The sequence below is a fragment of the Mus musculus genome, chromosome 9 (assembly GCF_000001635.26).
Source record: "Mus musculus strain C57BL/6J chromosome 9, GRCm38.p6 C57BL/6J".
NCBI lineage: Eukaryota > Metazoa > Chordata > Mammalia > Rodentia > Muridae > Mus > Mus musculus.
In genome coordinates, this window is record NC_000075.6 from 62,838,785 (window position 1) to 62,857,101 (window position 18,317).

Genomic DNA, 18,317 nt, shown 5'->3' on the forward strand with positions numbered 1-18,317 from the left:
CTCTCCCGCCCAGCCTTCCCCGCGTTGGGCGCCGAGGCTCCGCGCGGCCCGCGCAGCCGTCTCTCCTCCCGGAAGGCGAGGCCGAGCGTGGCGGCCATGGAGGCGGCGACGCGGAGGCGGCAGCTCCTCGGAGCGGCGGGCGGCCCCGGTGTCGCGTTCGTGCAGGCCAGGTGCGCGCGGAGCGGGGACAGGGAGGCCGCGAGGGGCCCCAGAGTTTGAGAGACCTCGCCAGGGTTAAGGAAACCGCAGGGATAGGCTACTCGGGGGCCACCCCGGCCAGCCTGGCTGAGTCCCTGTGCCACTTCCAAGTTTTTAGGAACCTCCTGCTCTGGGCAAGACTGTGACTCTGCTCTGAATCCGGTGGCTCAGGGCCCAGGGAAAGTGGGCCGTTAACCGGGGACAGCGTGACTCTCCCATCCTGAATGAGAGACCCCTTCCCTCAGAGGGGAGATGTTTGGGGTTTATCTGGCTCGACAGGGCAGAGCCAGAGGCGCAAAACCCGCCCTTTCATCTTTTCCTCCAGTCTGCCTCCATCCGCTCCACTGACCAAAGCATTCCCGCCTGTCACATGTATTGATTAAACACCTGTCATGTGCCTAGCGTTGTGCCAGATGGCAAACAGGAAAGTCTGAGCCAAAGCAGGTGACAGCTAATTCTGGAGGGCTTTCTGGAGTTGAACAGTACAAGACTCTGCAGAGGACAGACACTTACTGCCGGGCATGGTGGCAATGCTTTTAACCCCATCACTCAGGAGGCAGAGGCAGGTTTCTAGGGGGATGTAATCCAGTTGGTAGTGACTGCATAGCATGCAGGAAGTCGTGGTTCTTCCCAGGCCACAGAAACTGGACATGGTAGACAGTGGAAGGATGTGAGGAAACACAAGGACTATACATACTAGTGTTGGACATGTCACACGTGTAAGAGAAAATCAACGACAGGGGCTGGACCAACTTTAAAGTGCCCTGAATGTCCCAGAGTTGGCCGAGAAGGCCCTAGAGTCTGAAGTTGGAGGAGGCACCTACTCTGGGTGGGGAGGCTGTTCACTTTGAGCAGGAAAGACCCCTTACCTTCCTCACCTGAGTGACCTGGTAAAAATGTATATTCCATATGCCACAGGTACCAAAGAGCCGTGGAGAGATTTGAGCACTCATGTGCACCAGGTGAATTTTAGGAAGTCCCTGGCACTGTTTGGAATGGTGGGGGAAGTTCTGGGAGACTGGGTTGAGGGCAGCCTTTTCATAGTTCCGACTGGGGAGCAATTCTCTGAGCATGTGCTGTGCTGCCTCTGGTAACATTTCTACCTGGTGGTCATCCTATGAGCTCTCCGTGGCGTAGTCACAGGGTAGCCATCTTAGTTTGTATATACACGTCATCAGGGCAGATTTGCCCTTAGGCACATTATTGAGCAGCTTCTTGTCACTTGAGGGTCCCTATACTCTAAGTATTAGGTCATCATCTCTGACTGATAAGGAAGTGGTCCAGTGTGCAGTAAGGAGGTGCCTGACCAGACTGAGGCTCAGGCTGTAAAACGCCCAAAAACCTTCTACAAGTTCAGCAGACATTCCACAAGCTGCCCCCGGCACTAAGGGGATCAAAACCATCTTCCATATTTGTGGCTGTCACGGTTGTTCTACCTGTTATCTGTCCATCGACGCTACAGTGTTTACATTATTTAAGCTGTCTTTGCTTTTTGTGTTTAGACAGGGACTCTATTACATAGTCCTGGCTGTCCTGGAACTCCATCTGTAGAACCAGGCTGGCCTCAAACTTGGAGATCCACCTGCCTCTGCCTCCTGAGTGCTATAAGGTGAGTGCCACCACAGCCGTCTCTGGGACCTTTTCTTTTTTTCCTCATTGTTTGTCTGCACGTCTTCATTTTTGTTGAAATGTCCGGAGCCCTTCTCTCTACTCCCCGTACACAACTCTCTAGACAAGCCCTTTGCCTTTCTGCCCCCCAGGCTTGCAGATGCTGCTGCCTGGTCCTGGCTTCCCAGCTGTCGAGGTGTCAGTGCCCCCCGCCCCGTGGTAGACTTGGGAAGCTGAGGAGGGGAGCAGGAGCAAAGGCTGGGCTTGCCTCAGGTTACCTGGACTGGCATTGGCTTTCGCCAAGCCGATATCCTCCTCCATTCAGTCTGTCGCTCCTGATGGGGGCCTAGAACCAACGTGGCCTGGGGGGAGGGGGCTCAGCCTGGGAAGTTTGGAGTCAGAACTTGGGACAAGCTTGAGGTTCCTCATCTTGCGGTGTTGAGGGGAGGTACCTTTCCCCTGTGTGATCTGCCATCACTGTCAAAGCCCCGCAGAAGGAAACGGTTGGTTCAGAAGTTTGCCTGTCTTTTGTCTGTGTATTGCTGGTAAAGGAAAGCTTTCATTAGGCTGAGGAAAAGCCAGCACGAGAGAGAAAGCCCTGCAGTGCAGAGCAGGATTCTGAGCATCCACGTGTGTGAGTCTGGAGTCCCGAGCTCGGCTCTTCCCCTCATCCTGTTGCTACCTCTTTCCCCTACCTGCCCCCCTAAGCTAGGCCGCACTAATGTCAGGGGTTCTCATTTACTGAAGTGCTTCCTGGGATAGAGGGAGAAATTGTTAAGGAGCCTCTAGTGTGAGCCAGTGCACCAAGTGGCCTCATTTCCCCCACTTCCCCATGTGTGTGCTTTCAAAACCCCTTTATTCTTTCTCTTTTCTAATTTTTTTTTAGCAGACTTAATTCTTTTATTTTTCTTGTACAAAATCCTTATGTAGTAGCCACAGCTGGAGCCTGGGTCCTCTGAACAGAGACTCTGGTGTGATCAGTGAATTCCTGATAAGGAGACTTGGTGAAGACAGTCTCTTTCCAGAGGTGGGGGTCAGGTAGCTGTAAGTCTTGGAGATGGCATCAAAGGTGGCCTTAGCAAAGTTGCCCAGGGTGGCAGTGCAGCCTCTGGCTGAAGTGTAGCAGTCATCTATACCGGCCATCATCAGGAGCTTCTTAGGCACAGGAGCAGAGACAGTGCCAGTGCCTCTGGGGGCAGGGATGAGACGCACCAGCACAGAGCCACAGCGGCCTATCACCTTGCATGGAACAGTGTGGGGCTTGTCAATCTTGTTCCCCAAGTAGCCTCTCCGCACAGGGACGATGGAAAGCTTGGCCAAGATGATGGCCCCTCGGATGGCAGTGGCAACCTCCTTGGAGCTCTTAACGTGACCACTGTAGTCCCCAGTAGCGACAAAAGCCTTGAACCTGGTCCGCTGGCCAGCCCGAATCTGCTTCTGCACTGGCATGATTTTCAGACCCTCATCCTTTAGGGACGCACCCAGGAAGAAGTCAATGATCTCAGACTCCTTAATGGGCAGGGAGAACAGGTAGATCTCCTCCAAGGGCTTGATCTTCATGTCCTTAACCAGGCGGCCCAGCTTGGTGACGGGGATCCACTCTTGTCTTCAGCTTTACCTCCACGAGCCCCGCGGCCTCGGCCACGACCGTGGCCCCTAAGACCACTGCTGAATCCTCCGAGGAAGCCATCGCGGCCTCCTAATCCTGGGCCCCCGGGTCCTCCCGGCCCTCCCGATGCACCGGCGTCATCCGCCATTTGGTGTTTTCCTGAAGAAGAAGAAGAAGCTTTTTTTTTTTTTTTTTTTCGAGGCAGGGTTTCTTTGTGTGGCCCTGGCTGTCCTGGAACTCCCTCTGTAGACCAGGCTGGCCTCAAACTCAGAAATTCGCCTGCCTCTGCCTCCCAAGTGCTGGGATTAAAGGCGTGCGCCACCACTGCCCGGCTCTCTCTTTTCTTTTCTTTTCTTTTTTTCTGAGACAGAGTTTCTCTGTGTAGTCCAGGCTGTCCTAGAACTCAATCTATAAACCAGGCTTGCTAGGAACTCAGAGACCCCACCCCTGCCTCTGCCTCCCGAGTGCAGGGATTAGGGGTACACAACACCTCCTGGCCCCTTTAATTCTTTATACCAAACACCTCAGCTCAGTCTGAGCTGAGGGCTTCAGAATGAAACACAGGACACCCCTTCCCCGCAACTCTTTACCACTCAGCTTGTTTGAGGCCTGTTCTGAAAGTCATAAAGAGGAAAGGACAAACAGGGACTCTCTTGGGGCGCCGTCACCGCACTCTGAGCAGTCTGCATCTAGATACCTGAATATCTAGCCCTGTCTTAGGCCTGGCCAGCTTTACCGCTTAGTCTCTGATAGGCCTGGGATTTCTGCATGCCTTCTCCCCCAGGCATTTTTCTGCAGCTCACATGCAGCTCTTCTTCTGGTTAAAAGTGCCAGTCTTTCCTTTTTGTAGGTTCTGCATATTGTTCCTGGCTACCCTGATCCTTTTCCAGATTGAACTCAAATGCCAGCCGGTTTATGATAGTGACTGCAATAGTAAGCTGTTAAGAGCACAGAGACCCAGGCTTGAGTTCTGTGCTATCTAGAACTCCTGCATTTCCATGGCAGTTAGTGTGACCTCAGCACCGCCCACCCCACCCCACAACCCCCAGCAAAAGGTGCCAGCATATATGCCCTGAGGCAGCCTGCCATGTGACACTCGCACACGCGTGTGCACACACACACACACTCTTTCTTTGAGGCCACTTCACTTTCTCTTGGCTGTCTTTGGAGGGTGGACCTTCACGGCAGGCCACCTTGGGGCTTGCATTCTAGAGAGCCAGCACCAGAAGGTGCTTTTTCCCCAATTCACCAAGCCCTCCCCGTGGCTAACATTACCTCTTGGGAAAGAAGCAAGAGTTGGGAAAGAGATAATAAAAGCAGTCATAGCAGCTCCTTACAGCACAAGCAGGCGACAGTGGCTGGACTCTGACCTCAGCCTCAGCATCTTTGTCTAAAAGTAGTCATAGCAGCTCCTTATAACACAGGCAGGTGCAATGGCTGAACTCTGACTTCAGTCTCAGCATCTTCATTTAAAAGCAGTAAGGAACAGCCCTGCCTCTGATGCCACTGCCTGGGGTTAGCTGAGATGCCACCGGTAAAAGTCATAGCATCTTGTACAGTTGGTGATCAGTTTGTGGTGCGGGACACTAAGTCAGGGGACACGAGGCTATGCTGATTGCGGAAAGCTTACTCTACCTGCTTTGCCTTGTACAGGACCACAGGTTCGCCAGAGGCCTGCCTCCCTTCTTCTGGGTGGCTTGGTCCACCTATTTATCTTTGGGATTAGGGGGAGCTAATTAGCTGAGTTCAGCAAACATAGGACAGTCACAACAACACCTACAAAGGACCACGTGCCCATAGGGGAGGGATACGGAACTGGTGACAGTGATGGTTTTAAGTCAGCCCAAGCCAGGAACAGAGCTGATGTCTGGAGGTCAGGGATCTGCGTCACGCATGCCTGTTCTGGCTGTACACACAGGATAGTAAGACTGTCCCTATCTTAGGAGCTACTGGTGTTTTGTCTCTGGATAGTAAGCTTGCTGTAAGAGAGACAGATGGGGGAGGTTGGAGAGTTGGGGGAACCACCATCTCATTGCTAGGAATTGAACTTAGGACCTCTGAAAGAGCAGTCAGTGCTCTTAACCGCTGAGCCATCTCTCTAGACCACCCTATTCGTCTTCCACATCTTGCTTTGCTCCTGCCATCATTCTATAATGGAGGCTTGACAGTGACTTCCCCCTGGATCAGCTTCTTCCTGAACCACAGGGGATTTGGGGCAACTGAAACCCACGGTCTTCTTGACTACATCCAGTTTCCCATCTAGAAAGCATGTATGTTCTGTCTTCAAGTGCCTAGACCTCTGTCTTTCCCTTGGGCTGATGGCAAAGCAGGAGGAGAGAGGGCTGACCCTGGTCTCTTGTTCTTCACCAGGCATGGCTCTGTGAAGGCCGAGGACAAAGACCGCACAGCCCCCTTCCATCTTGACCTCTGGTTCTACTTCACACTGCAGAACTGGGTTCTGGACTTTGGCCGCCCCATTGCCATGGTGAGTGTGTGGCTGGGTCCCGTTGAGTGGCCTCATGGACTTCACTTCTTGTAGGGAAGCCAGCGGCTTTTATATTCTGTAGCTGTGTGACTGTCCAGCCATGCCAGTGAGAGGGTCTGGGTGGGGCCCAGTTGTCATCCTGTGTTCCCTGTAGCCCACCTTGAAGTAGTCAGACCAAGTTTAACCAAATCACTGAGCCAGACAGAAGGTTTGGGAAAGGGAACAGAGAGTATCTGTCCTCCCTCATTGTCCTCTGGAGGGGAAGCCCGTTAGCTGGTTTTTGCATATTATAACTGGCCAAATTTGTAATAATTAAAATAAAGTCACTTCCAAGTAGTGAGAGTAGAAGTCTCAAAATAAGGAAGCGTTAGACCTTCCTGGTCTGATCCCTGTCCCGCCTCCAAGGGGCTGGGCCATACCCTTCCATTCCTTTCTCTGGTTATGTAAACATATATAGAAATTTCTTTTTTTTCCTAACCAAAGGAAACTTTGTTTTATACCCCATATTCTGCACCTTGATTATTCTACATTAGGATATATCTCTATACAATATATGCAAATTGCTGTTTCTGTTAATGAAGCTTAACCTTCCACACTAAACATGTACTTTGATGGCCTGTCTGGTACATGGTCTTCAGAGAGACCCTGTCTTAAGACAAAACAAACCTAGCTGCTAGGCACTTCCAGCAAAGGGGCAGGTTACAAAATTAACATACCCAAATCAGTAACCTTCTTCTATACCAGGCAGGTACAGTCCCATTCACAGTAGCCTGGAAAACAAAACAAAAAAAATGCCTTGAAATAAACCTAAGCAAGGAGTGAAAGAGCCACACGGACCTGCACAGCGGAAGGTTCAGCAGGCATTCGACGCTCCGGGCAACCAGTGAAATAAAACAGATGTGACTATGATAGTGTAGTTTGGGTTTAAAAAAAGGCCAAAGGAAAAAAGAAAGGTTTTCAAATTATGAAGGATTTTAGATTGTAAATGTGTTTTGTCCTTAGATGGAAGATTAAATAAAACATAAAACTTTAAAAAATAAAAATTGGGGGGAAAAGTGCTATCATGTAGAGGGGCCTGGATATCTGTGTATCGTTTATGACTGGGACAGTCCACTTATTGACTGGGGGACTCAGTTTCTCTCTGGGAGTCCATTAGGTCTGGGACTGCTAAAGGGGTTCCAAGAGAACACAGGAAGCGAAGCGCTCAGTGTCTGAGGGGCTGGTGTCAGTGGCCTGCAGGCCTCCCTGTGAGTGATGCTCTCTCCCCAGCTGGTATTCCCGATCCAGTGGTTTCCTCTCAACAAGCCAAGTGTCGGGGACTACTTTCACATGACCTACAACATCATCACGCCCTTCCTGCTGCTAAAGGTACAGACTGGCCTGTCTCCCTCCCATCCTCTCCGCCTCCCCCTCCCCTTCCCTCTCCCTCTCTCTCTCACGCATGCATGCGCGCACACCCGTGTCATAAGCTGTAAGCTGGTTCAGTGGGTCGGGGGCTGCCAAGCCTGATGGCCTGACTTTCCTCCCCACATGACAGAAAAGAGAAACAATGCCCACAGATTGCCCTTTGACCTTTACATGTGTACCCATATACATACGCACAAGAAATCGGTAAATGTTTCTTTAAAAATGAGGGCTGGAAAGATGGCTCGTCTGTTAAGAGTGCTGACTGCTCTTCCAGAGATCCTGAGTTCAATTCCCAGCAACCACATGGTGGCTCATAACCATCTGTAATGGGATCTGATGCCCTCTTCTAGTGTGTCTGAAGACAGCTATGGTGTACTCATATACATAAAATAAGTAAATTTTTACAAAAAATTTAAAATGAAAGACATTTCAAATCTCTAACAGTAGGAGATTACAGTGGCCTCAAGATTCAGTTTCTGTGGTTTTTAGAACTTCCACGCTCATTTCATACACCCTGACATTTTCTGTTTGCTAGGGCCTGCCACTCAAAACTCAGATCTGTGCATCATGCTAGCCCACCTAAGGCACACATAGGACACACTGAGGTAGTGGAAGGGCCAGGCCTGGTCAGGACGCCTACCTTGAAGCTCTGATCCCGCCTCTAACTCTTCCACCTCATGTTCCTGGAGAGGAAGTGTGAGTTCGTCAGACCCTGCTGGGTTTACACTCCACCATGATCAGTAGCTAGGCTGCCCTGCTAAGGAACTCACAACTTCCAGAGGGACTTTCTATCCCGTTTTTTTTTCTGAGGGAAGGGTTATCACACATCGTAATTGAGGCAGGGGCATGCCATGGCCCTCATTCTTCACCTCAGCTTATTGAGCGGTCCCCCCGAACGCTGCCGCGGTCTATAGTCTATGTCAGCATCATCACTTTCATCATGGGAGCCAGCATCCACCTGGTGGGAGACTCAGTCAACCATCGCCTGCTCTTCAGTGGGTACCAGCACCACCTGTCCGTCAGAGAGAACCCCATTATCAAGAACCTCAAGCCGGAGACTCTGGTGAGGCTGCCTCCCCTGCCAGTCCTCATGACTCCTGTAGCCCAGGCTGACCATAGATTGTATAAGTCGGCAAGGGTGACCTTGAACTCCTGATTCTCCTGTCTACCTCCAAATTACAAGCATGCACCTAAGTGAGGGAAGGCACTGTTGTCTACTGTCACCCAAACTAGTATGCTCCTAATTGCAAAGGGACACGGTGTCTGACTGGCTGTGGGGTGCACGTCTATAACCCCAGCACTCAGGAGACTAAGGGGATTGCTACAAGTTCAAGACCGGCCTGGTTTATATAGCAAGACCCAGTGACTGGCTCCTCATGGCCCATCTGGTACCCTAGGGAGGGAATGAGAATGGTGTGTGTGGGTGGAGGGTAGAGAGGGGGGCAGGGGTGGGTCCCAGCCCCCCTCACTCTGCCACCCCTGTGCCTTCTCAGATCGACTCCTTTGAGCTGTTGTACTACTATGACGAGTACCTGGGCCACTGCATGTGGTGAGTGACCGGCTGACTGCTCTAGGTTCCATCCAGGGTCCAGGCACCAAGAGATACTGGACAAGGCTCCCTGGATCCCAGGTCTCCAGCTATTGAGTGGAACATCTGGGATGGTATTCTCTGCTCAGTGAAGGTTTTATGAGTGGGACCCCTGGTCAGCATGCTAGGAAGACCCAGCTACTTTCCTTTGGCCTTAAGGGGGCCTCCTAGAGCCTCCTTCCTACATGAAGTTCCCACAGCGGCCACTAGAGGGCAGCAAGCAGATGCTCGTCCTCATGAGCCTGGGGTTGGGGAGGGTGGAGCCTAGTCCTGATAAACAAACACACAGAGAGTTGTGGGTCTGGTGCAGGAGACAGTTGTGGGCGTAGAAAGCTGAGAAGATCCAGCAGGGCCAGGTCTGGGTGCCACAGATTGTATTCCCCATCTTAGAACATTCTCCCAGGGGAATCTCTCTACCATCGCCACTACTGCTGCTCTCAGGAAAATCTCAGGCATGAGAGGTCAGAGTCAGAGACACAGGGCTCAAGTAAAGGGTTTCCTCTTCCTTCATCCTACACAAGATGAACTAAAGCCAGAGGAAAGAGGTGAGAGCAGTTGTTAGCTAGGAGGTGATGGGCTAGCACTGCGAGGCGCTTCCCTCCACACATGCCCAGCACTGGTGTCTCTGGGTCTGTCTGAGGTTATAGGTCTTCATCCTCTTGGTTCAGAAAGGCCTCTCTTGCCAGCTCTTCCTGACCTTGACAGATAGATGACTCCTCCCTTTGGAAGTAGGGAGAGGAGGAACAAGCTGAGAACTCAGGAGAGGTTGGGGGGGTGGACTGGGGATTGAGGGTCGGGGTGTCACTGGACAGAAAACGGTTGCATGTGAGCAGGAGTGATGAGCAAGTGTGCCTGTGTGTGCCTGTGTGCTTGCGCACGTGTGTGTGTGTGTGTGTGTGTGTGTGTGTGTGTTGGAATAGAAAGGGAGCCCTCCGTGTGGAGGGGGAGAAGCCATACTCTCGGATGGGATAGAGACTGTGGGCTGAGGGTGAGTGAGGGCCTTCACAGCTCTCCTTGGCTCCCCCAGCACTGTGTTCTCTCAGACCTCAGCCCTGCTGGGTAGCCCAGTAGCCAGGCTAGTGTGGCACTGGACTTGCTGGTATTTGAGGGACATGGATGGGACAGAGCCTCTCATCCCCTCATCTCCATGTGGAATGAAGGACAGGGCGGGCACCAAGCCCAGAGAGGGAAGGCAGGCAGGAGGTGGTTACCATGGCGCCCACTCCTTCCCCTCAGTTTTAACACAGGAGCCTTTGCATGAGAGTTACCTTTTAGTTTCTGTTCCTCCCACCTTGACTCTTAGGGCAGAAAAGGCTGGAAGTAGAGCAGTGTGCATGACATGCCAACACGGTGACACACTAGGACCAGTGGGAAGGTGGTGGGGACAGCCCCTGGCCAGGCGTGTGAAGCTGTTGCCTCTCTGTCACAGGTACATCCCCTTCTTCCTCATCCTCTTCATGTACTTCAGTGGCTGTTTCACCACCTGCAAGGCTGAGAGCCACATGCCAGGACCTGCCCTGCTCCTGGTGGTGCCCAGTGGTCTGTACTACTGGTGAGTGGACATTGGCACATGGGGTGGACAAAGGGCACAAGCACTAACTGAGCCACCACAGTAAAAGCCCACACATAGAAGCCGGGCGTGGTGGCGCACTCCTTTCATCCCAGCACTCGGCAGGCGGATTTCTGAGTTCAAGGCCAGCTTGGTCTACAGAGTTCCAGGACAGCCAGGGCTACACAGAGAAACCCTGTCTCGAAAAAGACCAGAGAAAGAGAGAGAGAGAGAGCTGTTGCTAGACACCTTGAGAGGTGGGGATGTTTATGTTGTTACCCTCAAAAGGGAGAAAACAGCCTTGAAGTTGTCATTCAAAGTTGTTGCATGATGTCCCCAAGGTCCCAGACCTTGGTTGTAAAGCTGGAGTCCCTTAAGTGAACAGGTCGGCATTAGGGTGCCCTAGAGGCAGACAGGTAACCTTGTAGAAGCTACCAAGTGCCTCTGAGTGTTCTATACGCGGGGTTGCAACAACTCTAGATGTCAGTGGTCCAGCCTTCAAGGGGACAGTAATGACAATAGTCTCCATGTCTTGGGATGGAATCCCCAAACTCAATTGTCTCCAGAAACCAAGCTGGCAAGAGATGAGGCCCCAGGGAGTATGCGAACTGAGACCATGTGTTGCACGGTGTTCTCTGCAAAGAGTGCATTCTCTTGCTCCTCCAGAGCCAGTTTTTATCACGTGGAAGTGTTCTAATGCGGTAAGAAAAGCCAGAGAGATGGCTCAGCAGTTAAGAGCAGATTGCTCTTCCAGAGGTCCTGAGCTCAAGTCCCAGCAACCACATGGTGGCTCACAGCCATCTGTAATGGGATCTGATGCCTTGTTCTGGTGTGTCTGAAGACAGTGACAGTGTATTCACATATATAAAATAAATAAATCTTTAAAAAAATAAAGAAAAGAAAAAGAAAAAGAGAAGCCAGAAACCAAAGTCCAGATATCCTGTGATTCTCAGTACATAGCCTTGGAACTTGCTGTGTAGCAGCAGCCAGAGACCTACCTGTCTGCCTCTGCCTCCTGGACACAGTGCAAACCCATGAGCCACCATGCCCAGCTGAGTATTATTATTATCTTTATTGTTGTTATGAAACATGTTTGCAGCTCTGTATATAGGTCTGACTATTCTGGAACTCACTCTATAGATCAGGCTGTCCTCGAAGTCCCCATGTTGGGATTAAAGTCATGCACCCCCTCATCTAGCTAACCAGCAGAGTATGATTAAACCACTCAAAGTCAGAGCAGTATGACGCCTCTGGGCACACTCGGTCCACTCACTAGGTGAGATGTTCCGATTGACTGGGAGGGCAGCCTAGGACTTGGTCCAGGAGGATGCCAGAGATGGTGTTGCCATGGCACCCACTTCACCTCCACCCCTGTTCTCTTTCTCCAGGTACCTGGTCACCGAGGGCCAGATCTTCATCCTCTTCATCTTCACCTTCTTCGCCATGCTGGCTCTCGTCTTGCACCAGAAGCGCAGGCGCCTCTTCCTGGACAGCAACGGCCTCTTCCTCTTGTATTCCTTCGCGCTCACCCTCTCACTGGTGGCTCTGTGGGTGGCTTGGCTGTGGAATGACCCTGTACTCAGAAAGAAGTACCCTGGTGTCATCTATGTTCCTGAGCCCTGGGCCTTCTACACACTCCACGTTAGCAGTCAACAGTGAGGCTTACTGGGGGCACCAGGCCATGGTGTTTGTACATGTGTGCATACATGCACCGTGGTAATGTGAACTATGCACTGGTGGCAGGGATGGACAGAGTGTGCTGTTGAGAGACTCAACTGTTCTGGTCAGGTTCTGAGTTTGTTTTTTTCTTTTCTTTTTTTCCCCCCTTTGGACTTAAGATGGAATTTAGTTTGGGGAAGTATATGAAGGCCAAGATCCCGGCCCCTGCCCTCCCCTGTATTTCATTACTATTAGAGGTGCCTGAATAACACCCCTATCTCTCAGGACTGGGCTGGCCTTATGGAGATATCTTCTGGTGACAAGCGGGTGAGGGCTGCTCAGGGCAGAAGCAGGAGACTCTGCTACCTGTCCCTGGGCCCTAGGTTTCTGGGTCACAACTTCTTTTGTGCTTTAAACAGAGCAGTTCCATCTCTGGGCTTCTTTTGCTGTGGTGGGCTCCATAGTTTATGTGGCTCTGGGGACTGGTGGTTGCTGATTCCCTTAGGGAGCGGCAGCACGGAAGAGTGGTTCTTTTACTGTGCCCCCGCCCCCACCCTCAGCCTAGGGGTATGTTTCTCCCAGCCTCTTGTCCAACTTCACACCCCATTTATATGCTGTTGAGAACCCAGTCTCCAGGGAGCCAGAGGCCCCCACTCCCAGTCTCTCTCAGCTAAGCTCTCTAAGCTGGCCTGGGTTCTGAGCTACATGGAAGGCAGAGTTCTCAAGCCCTTGTTTTATAGTTTCCCCCGAAACCCCTTGTAAGGGTCTGAGACAATACAAGTCAGACTCTTGAGACAGCACATCTCAGCCTGAATCTCTCACCACCTGCCTGGTGCCTTTGTTCCCAGCATGGTGGCTCCTCCCCAGCCCACTTCCTCCCAGGCCTCAGATATAGGTCTCCTTGGCACAAGGCGCCACCACCTCATTTGGCAGCCAGCACTGACTGACCTGTGCTGTGAGTCTTGGAGACACTCCATGCATGGCCCTGCCTCTTTTCTGCTGTTCTCAGGGACTTTGCCTCAGTTTCCCCTTGTGATCTTTCTGTGGGTTAGCCCATGCTGGGGTAGGGGTGGTGACAGGGGTGAGAGGCTTAAATAAAGGCTGTTTTGAAGCCCAGCATGGGCCGTGGCTGTTTCTAGCTTTGGGAATGTGGTGGGGAGGCAAGTGGGCGTTCTGCACTGAGGGAGAGACTTGTTGGTCTGGGGTCCTAGGCTTTCTTTTATGGCAGACCTGAGGGACTTCTGCCCCCCCCCCCCGACTCAACACCACTCAATACTGTGCTCCTTAGAGGCGTCTATGCCAGTGAAGAGAAATGGAGACCCTCCAGGCCCGGCACTCGGCTGTCACACAAGTTGTCCCAGTGCTGGGAGACAATGAGAAGCTAAAGGACGTTCATGGGAGGTGGCCCAGAGCCTTCAGCAAGTAGCCTGGCCACACCTCCCCAGACAAGAATGTGGGTAGCATTGCCAGAAGGCACGGGGCAGGGCGGGGGTGGGGGGTGGGGTGGGGGGGGTGGGGGAGCAGGGCTCCTACCATGTCTGTCCTCTCAGCCACCCAGCACATGCCCTGCCTGCCTCCAAGACACTGCCATTTCAGGACTAGCATCAGAAGGTCTACACAGCTATCTCCTAGGTAGGGACAGGCCTAGTTTGTGGAGCCTGAAGACTATACATTTTGGGGAACCCATACTAAGAAAACAGTGGGGACTGGGCGGTGGTGGCACACGGCTTTAATCCCAGCACTTGGGACGTAGAGGCAGGCAGATTTCTGAGTTCGAGGCCAGCCTGGTCTACAAAAGTGAGTTCCAGGACATCCAGGGCTACACAGAGAAACCCTGTCTCGAAAAAAAAAAAAAAAAAGAAAGAAAGAAAGAAAACAGCCGGAAGTATGAAGTGTGGGCAGCGTAGGCCAGAGGACAACCTCAGGCGTCCTTTAGGAAAACTAGTCACCTTATTTTTGAGACAGGATCTTTTTTTTTTTTAAAGATTTATTTATTTATTATATGCAAGTACACTGTAGCTGTCCTCAGACACTCCAGAAGAGGGCATCAGATCTCATTATGGATGGTTGTGAGCCACCATGTGGTTGCTGGGATTTGAACTCCTGACCTTCAGAAGAGCAGTTGGCGCTCTTACCCACTGAGCCATCTCACCAGCCCCAAGACAGGATCTTTAATTGTCCTGGAACCTGCCCATTAGACTAGCTTCCCTGGCCAGTGCGCTTCAGGGACCTAGCAATCTCCATTTCCGCTTGCCTGGATTATAAACACAGACCACCACACCGGAAGTTTTTTTTTATGTAGGTACTGGGGGGTAGAACTCGAGTCCTTGTGCTTGCAAGGCAAGTACTTTAGTGACTGAACCATCTCAGCCCTAAGGGAACATTTTAAAATACTCACCAAAGCAAGTATTTAGAAATAGCGAGTTCCTGGAGCCTTGGGCCATGTGTGCCTCTTGGACAGTTGACTAGGAATGTCACCCTGGATGGAGCCTGGCTTCATCTCCCAGGAGTTCTACCATCAAGCTTCTAGAGAATTGGTTCCCAGAGTACAACAGGTTGTAGGAGAAACCAGAACTACTCAGAAAGTGGGGATGGGCCCTGCAGGCCACTCTGCAGGTGGGCTCCTTCGGGGACCACCACTCTAGGTCCTGGCTGCTCAGTGTGGCTCCAGACTGCAGCTACAGCTTCTTCTGGAAACGGAGCAACAGGGCATCTTGACTCCTCTCTGGGCTGTACCTAGTGGGATCCTTAGGGTCCCAGTTCCTTTCTGCCCAGGCATGTGTGCAGTCCACATGACTTTCAAGGCTGCTGTAAGGTGCCATGAACGTGATGGCTGCGAGCAGCCCATGTCTATCTGTTCAGTTCTGGGGGTGAGGTACTGACAAGGCTGTGTTCTCATGGGCTCTAGAGGATGTCTCTTCGCTGCCTCTTCCAGCCTGTGGTGGGACCTAGGTCATCGTGGGTGTTCAGGGCTGTGAGCCCATTACTCATGGCCCTCTCTCTGTGGTGTGGCTCTCCTTGGCTTAGCACCTACCCTGTCTGCTCTGTATGACCTCACCTCGCCTACATCCACGGACCCTACTTCAGATGAAGTCCCTTAGGCTTTAGGTAGACGTGGATTCCAGGGACACTAGTTAGCTCAGGAGAGCCCTGAAACAAAAGGATAGATAGGATGGAGGCAGGGGAAAGCAAAGTCTGAGGACCACTTCCTGCCCTTCCACACTTTACACAGATGCTTTGCCAAGACTCACTTGCCTGGGTGTGGGGAAGAATAAGGACTGCCCCATTATACTCCAACTCTGAGAGACAGGAGCGCTTACCTAGGAACACAGTTCCATAAGAAAGCAGCAAGGGGAAGAACATGGCTTTTGGGTGAGAGCAGGATTTAGGGAGACAGGGCTGGGGCCAGGAACTTAGTGTCCTGCAGTCCAAGCTGACTGAACTTCTGATCCTCCTGCCTTCATCCTCTTACTGGACTTACAGGCTTGCACAATATGAGTTATGCGGTACTGTGGGTCAAATGCAGGGCTTGCATGCTAGGCAAATGTTCTACCAACTGAACTGTATCCTGAGCCCCTAACCCCATATAACCTAAGACATTCCTGGGAGACTCTTATAGACAAAGTAGCCTGGGTGGAGAGGAAAGGCCCCTTGCCTAAAACCCCTTCCACAGGGAGGGATGTTAGTCCAGAGAGTGGTAAAGAGGAGCCAGCAGAAGTCGGTGAAGTCCAGGGGGAGGTGCTGGCCCCACGCCAGGAGGGCCAAGCTTTGGGTATAAAGTGAATAAACTCAGCCCCAAGTGGGGCCGGAGGAGTTTCCTGTTGCAGTTCACATGGAGAGTCCCACATGCAGAGCACTGTGCAGCTTGGTAGGCCACACCATGAGGCCACTGGCAGTCACAGCCTTGGAGCCGGTATTTAGCCAGCTGAAACAGCAGAAGACAACCCCTTTGTCACCCACAAATAGAGGGACCTGAGTGTGGCTGCAGGCATCTGATGTGTACTTGGGAGGTAGAAACAGGAGGATCAAGAGTTCAGAGCCATCTTCAATTATACAGTGAGTTTGAGGGCTCCCTGAGCCACTGGGATCCTGTCTCAGCACAACACAAACGGGTCCTGGAGAAAGGACTCTGAGCATTTACTGTGTGTGCAGAGGACCTGAATTTGGTTTCCAGCATCCATGCAGGGTGGCTCACAACTGCCTACAACTCCACCTTCAGGGGATCTGACTCCCTTTCATGGTCACTGTGGGCATCTGTACACAAACATACACACAGCCATGCAAACATACACATAAATAAAGTGTATGTATATATATGTGTGTGTATATATATATATATATATACACTTTAAATACACATAAAGTATGTATATGTGTGTGTGTATATATATTTAAAGATTTATACATAAGTACACTGTAGCTGTCTTCAGATACACCAGAAGAGGGCATCAGATCTCATTATGGGTGGTTGTGAGTCACCATGTGGTTGCTGGGATTTGAACTCAGGACCTTCAGAAGATCAGTCAGTGCTTTTACCTGCTGAGCCATTTCTCCAGCCCTAAAAGTATATTTTTTAGAAATACTTTTCTGGCCAGGCATGGTGGCACACGCCTCTTTAATCCCAGCACTCGGGAGGCAGAAGCAGGCGAATTTCTGAGTTCAAGGACAACCTGGTCTACAAAGTGAGTTCAGGGCTACACAGAGAAACCCTGTCTTGAAAAACCAAAAAAAAAAAAAAAACAACAACAACAACAAAAAACCTTTTCTGTCTGGTGGCAGCCGTCAGGCAAGCCCTGGTATGCACATACAAGTACAGACTACAGAGCAGTGGTTCTCAATCTCTCAATCGTGGGTTGTAACCCCTTTGGGCCTTTCACAGAGATCAGATATCTTGCATATTAGATATTTAGATTACAGATCCACCACAGTAGCAAAATTACAGTTATGAAGAAGCAATGAAAATAATTTTATAGGTGGGTCACCATAACATGAGGAACTGCATTAGAGGGTTTCAGGGCGAGGAAGGGGGAGGACCAGTGCTATAGAGGTGACCTGACATCCTGGCATGATGCACTTTCTTCAGGGCCCACTGCTAGCCGTATCACCAATGCCCTGTGTTCCACCGGGCATTAGCTTCACGAGGCTAAGCAAAACTACATTAGATGCAGGACTTTGTGTTCACAGTGGAGGCTGCGAACACCCAATTCCTTAGAGTGCAACTTAGAGTAAACCTATCCATCATAGGCTTAACCAGCTAAAGATGGCCTGGTCCTCAGTACTGTGTGGAGAGAGCTGGACTCCATTGTGAATTCTGAGCATCCTGAATTCTTACGGGGCTGAAGGCTTCATACAGGTTCTTTGAGGTTCTCCTCACAGACCCACTACTTCATAAGTTACCAGAACAAATCCTGGCACTCACTGGATCACCGAACCAGTGCATAAGCACCAAGAGATGCCTGGACTGCCGTCTGCTGGCCACAGGAGCTCTGGTCTCTGAAAGGGAAACCAAGTTCTGACATGCTTTGAGTGTTTCTCACCACACACTTGGAGAGCCTGGAGCACTCTCCAGCTCCATTAGTGATGATATAAAGAATGTTCATAAAATCTATACTAGTAAATGATTTAGGACGGTCATGCATGCGCGTACGCACACCCACACACACCCACACACCAATGGAAACAAAACCAAACAACAAAAGAAGGGAGAGTTGACAGGTGTCAGGATGCCCTTAGGGGCACATGGCTGACCCCAGTACTCAGTTACTAAAACCCAAGAAGATGCCTCACCCGCCTCTGAGCCCATCACAGAGGTAGGGTATTTGGGGGCCTCAGTTCTGTACCCACCTGTCAAAAAGTACTGCCTACCTCCCTTGCTCTTCCATGACAACTAAACTGTGTCCCCCCAGCCTTCCCCACTCCCACCATACCCACCCCCCACCAAACCTAGGCCCCCAACTATACCTACCCCTCCATACCTAGGCCCCACCATATCTTGCCTCCCCAACCATACCTACCCTCCAAATCATACCTACCCCCCACAAAGTGGGTCAGAACCTCAAGATTCTCACATCTAAAGCAGGTAAGAAGAGGTAGATGGCTCAGGAGAAAAAACAAAACCATTCCACATGGAGGTGTCAGGACCAGAGGGAGGCCATGAGTTTGTGTGCCCTCAGATGGGTTAGCAGGAGACCTTAACTCTCTTCCTCTGGCACCT

General features: G+C 51.4%; 1 protein-coding gene and 1 pseudogene across 2 annotated transcripts in view; one reads left to right on the plus strand and one right to left on the minus strand.

Moving 5' to 3' along the window:
* On the plus strand, positions 1–13,222 carry Cln6 (ceroid-lipofuscinosis, neuronal 6). The gene is made up of 7 exons (NM_001033175.3): positions 1–170; positions 5,786–5,900; positions 7,170–7,268; positions 8,182–8,370; positions 8,801–8,856; positions 10,325–10,447; positions 11,833–13,222. The coding sequence occupies exons 1-7, from the start codon at positions 97–99 to the stop codon at positions 12,101–12,103; spliced, it is 927 nt and encodes a 308-aa protein (NP_001028347.1). The 5' UTR covers positions 1–96; the 3' UTR covers positions 12,104–13,222.
* Positions 2,693–18,317, minus strand: part of Gm10653 (predicted gene 10653) — a 20,548-nt pseudogene continuing 4,923 nt past the window's right edge. The window contains exons 2-4 of the transcript NR_003965.2: positions 11,837–12,017; positions 6,617–6,670; positions 2,693–3,574 (exon numbers count right to left, since the gene is read on the minus strand). The product of NR_003965.2 is annotated as a predicted gene 10653 (transcript). The remainder of the gene's footprint in view (positions 3,575–6,616; positions 6,671–11,836; positions 12,018–18,317) is intronic.